The sequence below is a fragment of the Hesperophylax consimilis genome, chromosome 16 (assembly GCF_061612785.1).
Source record: "Hesperophylax consimilis isolate HC1 chromosome 16, BYU_Hcon_1.0, whole genome shotgun sequence".
In the NCBI taxonomy this organism is placed as follows: domain Eukaryota; kingdom Metazoa; phylum Arthropoda; class Insecta; order Trichoptera; family Limnephilidae; genus Hesperophylax; species Hesperophylax consimilis.
The window spans coordinates 35536910-35547680 of record NC_142851.1 but is presented as its reverse complement, the minus strand read 5'-3'; the positions used below and the strand labels follow the sequence as shown (position 1 = coordinate 35547680).

At 38.4% G+C, this 10771-nt stretch overlaps 2 protein-coding genes across 2 annotated transcripts; one reads left to right on the top strand and one right to left on the bottom strand.

Moving 5' to 3' along the window:
* Positions 1-18: 18 nt before the first annotated feature.
* On the bottom strand, positions 19-4093 carry Sec13 (nuclear pore and COPII coat complex component secretory 13). Its single transcript, XM_089641252.1, has 2 exons — positions 3443-4093; positions 19-2099 (listed from the first exon to the last, which is right to left on the bottom strand). The coding sequence occupies exons 1-2, from the start codon at positions 4010-4012 to the stop codon at positions 1737-1739; spliced, it is 933 nt and encodes a 310-aa protein (XP_089497378.1). The 5' UTR covers positions 4013-4093; the 3' UTR covers positions 19-1736.
* A 1937-nt stretch (positions 4094-6030) lies between these two features.
* Positions 6031-10731, top strand: LOC149417138 (uncharacterized). Its single transcript, XM_089641380.1, has 8 exons — positions 6031-6447; positions 6768-7072; positions 7173-7345; positions 9192-9283; positions 9460-9625; positions 9714-9849; positions 10312-10405; positions 10612-10731. Exons 1-8 carry the CDS (start codon positions 6292-6294, stop codon positions 10729-10731), a joined length of 1242 nt encoding a protein of 413 aa, XP_089497506.1. The 5' UTR covers positions 6031-6291.
* Positions 10732-10771: the final 40 nt, after the last annotated feature.

The following is a 10771-nucleotide window of genomic DNA, read 5'->3' as shown; positions in this document are numbered from 1 at the left end:
CAAGTATTTTATTAATTTCCATAAAATATACATATTATAATCAGGCACTAACATTGTGTCAAAATAAAAAGAAATTTATGATACTTTTTATATCTGTGGTCTTGAGTCAAAATATGACAAGTGCAAAAATGGCAATTCTCCTTACAAACTTTAATTTGTCCCTGTTAATCGAAAAATAATATATTTCTCTGATTTCTTTAATTTCATATAAAAGAGTTATCGTAGTTGCATCAAAATGAAAGTGCACAAACTTCATGAAATGACACGTACTTAACACAGAATTACCGTGTTCGCACTTATCATTTACATAGATATTGACCTAAGACCATGGATATTATCAAAAACATTAACATTGTATTTACAAAATATGAAAAAACCAAAACATTCAAAATGTAACGTTGGTACGTTTTTGCTGAATCTCATCTGTATCATTTATCAACAGCCTATTCTCTTAAAGATCAGGGTTATTGTGTGCCGATACCACGCTTCACATTTAAGGTAATGTCAGACACGCCTTATACAATAATACCTCCGTTGTTTAATGTTTTTGTAGAAATCCTTTTCTTTTTTTTTTTTAACTTAATCACCATCAACCATTTTTAAAGGCCTGCCAGAGTTTTTTTTTTATATGAGACAACTGTTTCGTCCACATTTCAAAAGAAATTATTACATCATATTCATATACAGGGTGTCCTGTTAAGTAGTGGAAAGTGGATGGGCCCAATTTCATGTTTAGTTTTTAGTCCAACAGTTTTCATTAATTAATTGGACTTTTAGAAATTTTCTGAAACCCTTGCTATTTGGTGCCAGTTATAAATGCAGGAATTTTCAGTCTGTCTGTTTTTGAAATAGTTTTGTTGAATAGTAGTCCTATCAGAAGTGGGTACTATAATTGTGTCGCTGCTTTTGGTTTTTTTTATTTCTGAAATGTCTTGACTTTAAATTTGTGTTTTGACCCAATTATGTAACTCGAAAACCGTAGGACTTTTACTAAACGATTTTCCATTTTCGGAACAGCCACCCATTCCCCATCCACAGTTGAAAGGTTATCCACTAGTTACCGGACACCCTGTATACCCTGCAAAGAAGAAAGTCAGAATTTTACAAAGCATCCATACTGGAGTAGGTCCGAGAGCTTGATTATTTGTAAGCATCCTCACTGAACAGCCGCCCGGACTTACATTACACCCAAAGCTGCATGGTGCGAAGACGCATGAAACCAGTATTCAACTTTCAGTAGTTAGTCTCGATGACTACAATCTTAATGTGTTTTGTTATTAGTACACTTAGATTGTATTTTTATGTTGTGTTATTCACCCATATTTATTAAGAATAAACAAAAACAATTAAACTCCTCGCTTATCGACCAATTCGCTTAATGACCTAGTCTAATGGTTTAAGTGAGCAGTGCCAATACTTATTCACAAAATAAGGTCCGTCCTTTCTTCAATATCTGAATTCTTACATTTATTCACAATCTGATAACTTGAAATGTTGAAACTTATTCATTTTGTTGAAGACGGTATTATTGTTTTAGATCCAGATTATTCGTTGTTGAATTTCATTCATAACTTTTCATACACAATACGTATTCATTACATTGCTGTTAATGTGGCACAAATGAAAACCTCCGAAACGCGGCCACACATGTTGTATTTAAAATAAACAATGCGAGATGATGAAATTCAGTTGTTTTATTTGAATCCCCCCGACAGTTGTTAGAAACCTAAATAAAACTAGTCATCTGAGTTGGGCGAGTGTCCGATACCCCTTGCCACCTCGCTGATGCAGGCCCACTGGCCCTCGTTGGTCTCGCGCCACAAGCTGACCTTATTGTCCCCGCCCGACACGGCCAGGATGTTGCCCGTCAACGACCAGCTCACGCTCCACACTACGTCCTCGAAGGTGTGCAGGATGGAGGAGGTCCAGGAGTAGTTGTCGTCGCTGCTCCAGATGACCACGCGCTTGTCTTGAGAGCAGGAGGCGATGACGGAGCGTGGCAGCCCCACCGAGGGTGCCCACGCCACGTCTCGGATCCAGTCTGTGTGGATCTCCAGCCGCGTCTCTTCCGTCCACTGGTCGCCCTTTTCTATCCAAATCTACAACACACAGTTCGTGTTATTATTGCATACAACAAAGAGACCGTACACAATAGCAATGGGTCTTGACTCATTTTATTAATAGTGGGAGCCACGGTACCAGCTCAATATTAACAGTGGGAGCCACGGTACCAGCTCAATATTAACAGTGGGAGCCACGGTACCAGCTCAATATTAACAGTGGGAGCCACGGTACCAGCTCAATATTAACAGTGGGAGCCACGGTACCAGCTCAATATTAACAGTGGGAGCCACGGTACCAGCTCAATATTAACAGTGGGAGCCACGGTACCAGCTCAATATTAACAGTGGGAGCCACGGTACCAGCTTAATATTAACAGTGGGAGCCGCGGGTACCAGCTCAATATTAACAGTGGGAGCCACGCTACCAGCTCAATATTTTTGTACGGCTCAAAGAGTCGACTCAATTGAATGGCAGCCGTGAGCTTAAAGCCTGTGAGCAATAAGAATACTGAGCTCGCCTGATACGGCTCCCCTGGGCTGTCAGGCTTCGTTCATGTCTCTGAGTACATAATAACAATTAATACTTGGATAATTTTGATGGCGCTATTTTTCTACAATATCTCCTAATAAAGTACCCTTTACCACGGAACCCCGTGGTACGGTTTACTGAGTCTTACGAATACAGCTCATCAAAAAGAGCTAGCTTCATTGTGCGGCTTGTTTATGAATGACACATCGCTATTTCACAACACTGCGGCGCGATGACGCATAACATGAACGAATGCGTTGTGCGTTGTACCGCAGTGTTGTGTATAATGAGTGACTGATATGTATTACTTCAACAAAAAGATCACAAGGAAATTGAAAACCTTACGAAATAGAACTAAGGGCATTGCAAATAATAGTACTGTCCTGCATTTTCACTTTATAGTATTTTATTTCTTATTTTCAGTTTGCATTAAAAAATTTACCATAAACGCTGCCGAAATATTTGATATAATTCTACAAGCATTTGAGAATTAGTTAATTTTTATTCTCTTTAGCATTTGATAAATATTTGTCATGGTTTGCAAATTGCGGGAAATTGAGTCTAATTATAATATTAAAATATAATATTCAAAATGAGAAATTTTACTTTTTTACACTATTTTCAACTATTTATTTAGGAAGAGGTACACAAAAAACTTGAGTGGAACTGGGGTTCTGCCAATACCGAGAGCGGCTGTTTAGGATTGCCGAAAAGTTTGGGGACCGCTGCCCTAAAACACGAAACATTCTTCTTGAAAAGGTTAATCAGCTAAGAAACAGAAACTACATCAAATTCTAGCTCAGCCCACCCAAGAAAAAATCCAGGGGGAGATAGTAGGTACACTACTCACCTTGACGAGGTTATCGCAGCCCCCGGACACGAGGCGCTTGACGGAGCTCCGGTTGCCCAGAGAGTCCAGGCTGGGGTCTGCCGAGATGGCGGGGCACCAGCTCACCGTGTTGCAGCCGATGGCGTGAGCTCCTGGGATCTTGCGCGCCTCCCAGTTACCGCCTTCGTGATTGTACGCCACGATGGATATAGACCCATCGGAGCTCCCGCACGCCAGGATAAGCCCATACTCGGCCGGAGCCCAAGCGACAGAGTTCACGGATGACTCGTGGTTGCTATACTCGTATAGTTTGCTCCATTCCCCCGCTTCCTTCCAAATGATAACTTTTCTGTCGTAAGAACACGAAGCTAGAAGGTTCCCGAACTTGGGGTGGGCCCAGGTCACCTGCCAGACCGGACCGAAGTGCCCCTTTAAGTCGGCCGCCAGTGTTTGGGTCCCGCTTTTGATATCGTACACTTTCACAGAATTATCTGAGGAACATGTAGCGAGCTTCAGGCCGTAATAATCGAGTTCGGCATCGTGGATCATGTCTTCATGACCGGTATCGATCGTGTTTAACACTGATACCATTTTTATAGAATTAATTTAACGAAAACACGAAAATTGGTATATTTTGACTGATGTTGCCCAAACGTCAAACGCCGCGTTCAAAACGAGCAGACGTGGAAAACAATTACTATAAGCAAACCAGAGACTTCGATACAAACCAGCAAAAATAACCTATATGTAGCCGTGCATAAGGATTATTTCAGTACGATTCATTTGTGATAGAAATCTTTTTACCGAATTAGTCCTTATAATACATAAAAATAGAGAACATATTTCGATATCAATGTGTACGGTTCCGAGTATATATCCCGCTTTTACAATGCACTTCTTGTTTATGGAAGACAATAGAGATTTTTTAGTTTTACTATATTCGACAACTGAACCACAAACAAAATTATAAAGGAACATGAAGCTGACATATTTATGCAAATACATTTTTTTAAGTTTTTGATTCCAGATTCCAGCAGAATAGAAAGGCGTCGAATCTGATAAAATAACCATCGAGTGATTTTTGACAAATTATGCAGAGTTTGGCAAAACTTCTTGAGTGATCGCACGCTCATAATGTGCCATTTTTAACTAGCAGAATTCACGCATTTAGGTTTTTTTTTTATAAATCTTAAAAATATTAGATAAACGGTGAAATATAGGTAAATTTATTGGCTATATAGCACTATAATCAGTTTATATGTCTTCGTATTAAAATTAAGAGGCATTATTTTTTTTAAATGAGGGCGAGAAATTTTCAACTCGAACGCCAATCACTCGACTCGTTTTCCAGTTAGTTACGCGAGCGCTCGAGTGGATAAGTGACCTGTAAATAATATATGCATGCGTCCAGGCAGGGCCGGTCTTGTACAGGCGCAATTGGAGCAGTCCGCTGATAATACCTAATATTGCGTATACACGTACGAACTAAAGCGCGAACCGAGCTACGATTTTGCACGAAACGCCGCTTGTGGCTGCTTTCCTTTCCTATAAGTCATGGCTCAGCTCGCGCTCTGGTTCGTAAGCGTATACGCAACATAACACAGTGCCCCTCAGGTTAATATTGAAGGTATTCGCTCACAACACACGATGACAGCGCGACCGCGACTAAAATCACCTACTCCCAAAATTAACGTTTTTGTAAAAAATTATAAGTAGAAACTCATTTCAAATTTACGTAAGAGCGATGGTTTAACCCCGCTGGCGAGTACACCTCAAACTGCAGTAACGTTTTAGCCTGTGAGCTATTTGGGTATAATGATAAAACAACTGTGTGAGCCCCAATGTTCCGAGATTTGTTTGGCGCGAATATCAAATTCTAACGTTAAAAATGAATTTTTGATATTCAAAAAATACCCTTAATTTATTTAGACGGTTAACATTACTGGAATTCCTTAATGAAGAATAAAGAAAATCTCCATACAAAACCTATCCTGAAGCACCCACGGTAGTCGTACAAACATATATGACATCATGCAGTCATCTACCTCTTATCGCTCAGGTTATGGTCATTTTGGCGGGCTTAAAAAAATTCAAACTTGGAGAATCAATTTAACTATGAAAACGGCCTTTGAATGTAATATTTTCATGGAACTGGACTTTTTTTCATGAAAAATGGACTCAAATTACCTTTATTCTTGTGTATGTATGACTTTTAAAAACCTGGAGTATTCTTCGTTTTATCACATCTTTTTCACACATTTTGGTATTAGACAAAAATATCAATGTAGGTAGGTTCCTACTTCAAATTTGAAAAAATAACATTCTTTCATTATTATTATAGGGGATGTTGGATTCAGTTGGTTTCTCACAATTACACAATCTCGGTGCACCCAAAATAAATATTTAAAATGTCTGAAATAACTCTTATTGAATCATCTGACAGTAAAGAAGGTGTTGAAATTAAGCAAAGACAGGAACTACTTGAATTCCTCAACTTAAGAAAAGAAACAGTAAAAGAGCCAGTGTTGAAATTCATTTTTGATTTTTACCCAGAGGAACCGGCCAAGCTGTTTGAACAATTTCAATATGAGTATTTAAATTATGATAAATTAAATAGAATTGTCAAGGACTTTGAAAGTCAATGGGAAAAAATTAAATCACAACTACAGGAATATGAAAGAGCAATAGAAGATTTAGAAAAATCACAAACTGAAGTAATTCAGGATATTGACAAATGCATAGTAGAAGAGAACAAAAAAAATGAAGAAGCACAGGCTTTTATTGCATCAAAATTACTTATTTTGGGAGACTTAGAAGGTGAAGAGATACAAGAAGCAGTGCAGAATTTAAACACGGTATTTACCGAGTACATGGGCGTCCTACAGTCCAAGAGAGATGCCATAGCTGATCGGCCCGAAGAGCTATTTGTGGAAGTGGTGATGGTAGAAACCAACCAGTACATGGAGTGGCTCCTGAAACAACACCAAGAAGCTGATGTTTTGTTAAAGAAGATTATTGAAACTCATGTTAGTTCATTGATGTATTATATTTAGATGAGACATGAAGTGAAAAAATAGGTTCGGCTTTTTTACCTCCAACTCTCCCAACGCCCTAACTAAAACTATTGAATCAGGCCTACGCACACCCCTTCTTGTGTTCTAATACTGCAACAAGTTTCAACGTGATATTATGTGTTATTTCACTTTATTTCCTTATATTGTCATTACTTATATATACTTGAAAATAAGTATTTTCTTTCGTGTCTGAGATGTGCTTCAATTTGTATTTAAAAAAAATTATTTGTTATATTTTTGTTGAATGTTTATATGAAAATTATTTCTCGTAGATTTCCACCCTTGTCAATGACACAGCTGCAGATATGACTAATATGTGCAAAAAAATCAATGAAAAAATTATTGAGTTGGAAGAGAAATTGAGGATAAAGAGACTGGAGATGGTAGAATTGAAATTCCGCGAATTGAAAGCAAAGCTTTCTGCAGAAATAGAGACATTGAGAAGCAGGAAGAGCTATCTAGATCTTCAGCTGCGAACGCTGTTAGATCTGGACCAATCTCTCAAGGAACTAACCCAAGAGCTGCGCCAGGAAGTGGAGAGCATGGAGGATACGGAGGACTTCTTTAAAAATGAGATGTAGGTTTTAGTTTCATAATTTATACAAACATTGCAAATGAACCCCCCCCCTCTACGCCCTTGGTTATGTGCCTATAATGACTATGCATTTTCTTTCCAGACAAAGGGCAATGACGGATTACACAATGAATAGCGAAGATCAAATCAAACATATTCAGAAAATAAAAGATGCGTATGAGAAAGCCATGCTCGAACACCGACTAAAAGTTAGGAAAATTGAAGAAGAAAGAGAAGTTATCAAGAAAGCACTCTTAGATGAGTTTGAACAAACCAGTGAGTCGGCATGTATAATTTAATGTATTATAGTCACACCCATTGATGGTCAATTATTTGTCAGTTAGCAAGATGCTTGATTCCTCTGACATCGATACTGAAGGATTTGGACCATTTCTATCTGAAACATGAACTTAATTTCCAAAGCATAAAATTTCCAATAGAAAAAGGTTAAGCCATCTCAGGGTCCACTTCATTTCATTTGAGCTTTTAACAAATTTATTGAACTCATTGAATTACATTTATTTGTTTATTTATACTTAGAGTTTTTAGAAATGTTATCACATAGTTGAGAATGATCCAGTTATAAAAAACTCAGTTAAAATGCAAATAGGTACATAAAATTACAAAAATACGACTCGCACAAAGAATACATAATAGATAATATAACAAAATTATACAAAAACTCACTCGAATGAAAAATAATACAAAAGAGAGGCAAGAGACAAAGAGTCGTAATATAATTAGTAATAGTAAAACATTTTTTCTGAATCCGAATAAATCATCAACGAAAATGTCTACTTGTGCACACAATGTCTTATAATATAGTGGACACATTTGGGTCAGACGGCTAAAATAGAAGATATTATTTGTAAATGTATTCACATGAAACATGCTATCATCACTGTCAAAAACACATACCTACATGGGCAAAAAAATGGCTAATTCAATGAAAAAAATTCAGTCATCTGATGCTACTAAAAGAACATGTACAATACATTTGAACTGCTCCAAAAGAATCACAGTAGCTTCTTTCCTGGCAATAGAGATCTATCAGAGTACATCTTGATCATAGTATCCCACGAGCAGGTTAAATCATTAAATAATTCCAAAAAATCTGTCAAAACTTCACATTCATTAGTCATGCCCGGCATTTTATTTATTTTTATCCATTAAATGTATGCTCAGAAACAACCATGCACAATAGCTCCCTAGGCAGGCTGAGTAAAGTTGGTTCAACCTCACAACCACAGACGATCCAACTTGATTGGGCGGTTGGGTGGTTGGATGCTCTGGCGGTAAAAACATTCAACTCCCTTATTGCATACATCACATCTCCACACGGTTCAGCTCAACAAGATTGATACAGGATACAACCACTCAACCAAATTGAATGGTCTGTAGGGCACATTAGCATTTTCTTTCCAACTGATTCTACAATGTCCGGTGACACACTTCCACACACTTTTCCACAAATGATCATCTAGTCAATCCACGCTATGCAAGTGCATTATATAAGCATAATAAATACAAAACAATACAAGAACAACACGTCAACTCACCAGAGATCAAATGGGAAAATAATTCACCGACTCCACATATTTTCATATCAGAGGGTTCGGCTCTGTAGAACTTCTAACAGGGCCTATAAATCCTACTGATTCCTCAACATAAATATTTAAAAAATCTTTCGTTATCCTACATGTATTCAAAATGACCGACTTTTGCATCTTTATATATAATTTTTTTGATAGATCTAATACGCATAAATTTTGAATGAGAGAGCTAGGTATAATGCCAGTAGCCGAAATAACAAATGGTAATATTTTTATAGTTTGAGAATGCCAAATTCTTTTTATCTCATTTTAATAGTGTAGGAAAAATCCTTTGTAATTCTATTTCAAATTTAAAGAATGTAAAAACTTTGTTTCAATTATTTGTTTGTGGGTGGACCTGGTTTCACCTGGAGAATCTTCTGCCTGGTCCGACCCGTCTCTCCGCCACTTGGAATAGTTACTTCTTCCACCCACACAGCTACACAATGTATACATTGAGGTTTCCCACCTTTTAAAACTCTGGTTTCTTCTCTGCACAGAAACAATCATTTATTTCACTATTTTTGCAGTGCGTAAAAAGAAAGTTTACTTTGTAGACGAAGAAGGTAGGTATTTCTTGGATGAAGATGGCAATAAGATCTATGAGGAGGAAGACGTATGGGTAAGAACTTTTCTTTTCTAACAATTTGTATAAATATACAGGTGTCCTGCTGCTGAGAGCTCAGTTGTAACCTCTCATTCTGTTACACGTGTTGTTTGAAAGAGAGAGGTTACGCCGCAGCGCAGTTACCAGTGGTATGCCTTTAGCAATGTTCTGCATTAACCAATGTGTGACAGGGCTATCCAGAGGACTCCGAGTTTGATTTTGATGAGTTTGGGAGGTATTTCATCGACCACTTGGGCCGTAGAATTTATAAAGAGGATGAAGAATCAGGCGCATACTTCAGAGACGAATTTGGGAATTTCGTGGAAGCCTACAGCCCGAGGATGACAGGCTTCAAACGTAAGTTGCGTATTGCTTTAATGTTTTAGTTCTGAATTTCGCCCTCAATTTAAAGTACTAATTAATATGCTTTCTTTTCAAAAAACAGCTCAAATAAAACAAAAAGACTGCGATTACTTGAAGACAGTTCTCGGAGAGCCCCTGACCAAAGCCCTGGGACAGGTGGTTTTGTATCAACCCTCTGACCCCATCTTGTATTTGGCGCACTGGCTGCTGAAGTACAGGTACAATTCGCAGTAACTAGATATATTTCAATTTGTATTGCAGGTATGGGTACCGCAACCCCGGGTACCATTCATTAGATGACCAACAGCTCTGCCATAGGTCACCTTAAGTGGTTCGCTACGTTTGGTGACTTAGCAGAGGTTCAGGTTTGTCCAGGTCTTAGCAGCGGATGTGTATGCACCTACTGCGTGGCGGGCTGGATCCGGAGAGGCCGGTTGTGGGAAACCTTTTGACTCTCCAGCCGGACAATCTTGACCCATCGCCTTGCAGGTTTGATACATACATCCGTCACTCCTGGACATACTGACTACCCAGATTTCTAACCACCCCTCACACCTATTTCCTTCCCAGAACATTCACACAGCATCCCCAAAGACGACACTTCCACAAAAGGAGGCCCCGAGGGAAATTATTTTAATTTAGGAATTCGCCAAACAGATACAATATAATTCTCATTCCAGGAAGAATATAGATGCTTGCCAGCGGAGAGAAGAGGAAAGAACAAACCTGGAAATGGAGAGAGAACGCATTGCTTTCGAAAATAAGACCCATTCTGTAAGATTTATGAAACATTTGTATAATTATTGTATCGGGATAACTTTCATAAATATCTTGATGACCAAATTCTCACATTTCAAGTTCCTAATTTAATATCAAAGTATTCCCAATTGGTTCGTCCCAAGTTGTCATTGCTGTAACAAACATTGTTTGTAATCTTCCTTTATGCCCTTCCCTGGTACACAATCTGTTGTCTCCGGCAGAGTGCATCTCAGAAGAGGGAGACCTCTCCGCGACTCCGAGACCAGCTGCTTTGGACCGGCGGAGAGAGTCATCTGGATTTCAACCTCATGTCTTACAATACGCCCGGCATGTACAATTAAACTCACAACTTGTAAATAAAACCAAATGCAACCATTACTC

Bases quoted from the DNA above. Each gene is read 5' to 3' on its own strand.
- Sec13 (XM_089641252.1), bottom strand. From the start codon at position 4,012: ATGGTATCAGTGTTAAACACGATCGATACCGGTCATGAAGACATGATC. The intron at 2,100-3,442 runs GTGAGTAGTGTA...TGTGTGTTGTAG, and splicing joins GCTGCGATAACCTCGTCAAG to ATTTGGATAGAAAAGGGCGA.
- LOC149417138 (XM_089641380.1), top strand. From the start codon at position 6,292: ATGGGCGTCCTACAGTCCAAGAGAGATGCCATAGCTGATCGGCCCGAA. The intron at 6,448-6,767 runs GTTAGTTCATTG...TATTTCTCGTAG, and splicing joins AGAAGATTATTGAAACTCAT to ATTTCCACCCTTGTCAATGA. The intron at 9,284-9,459 runs GTAAGAACTTTT...AATGTGTGACAG, and splicing joins ATGAGGAGGAAGACGTATGG to GGCTATCCAGAGGACTCCGA.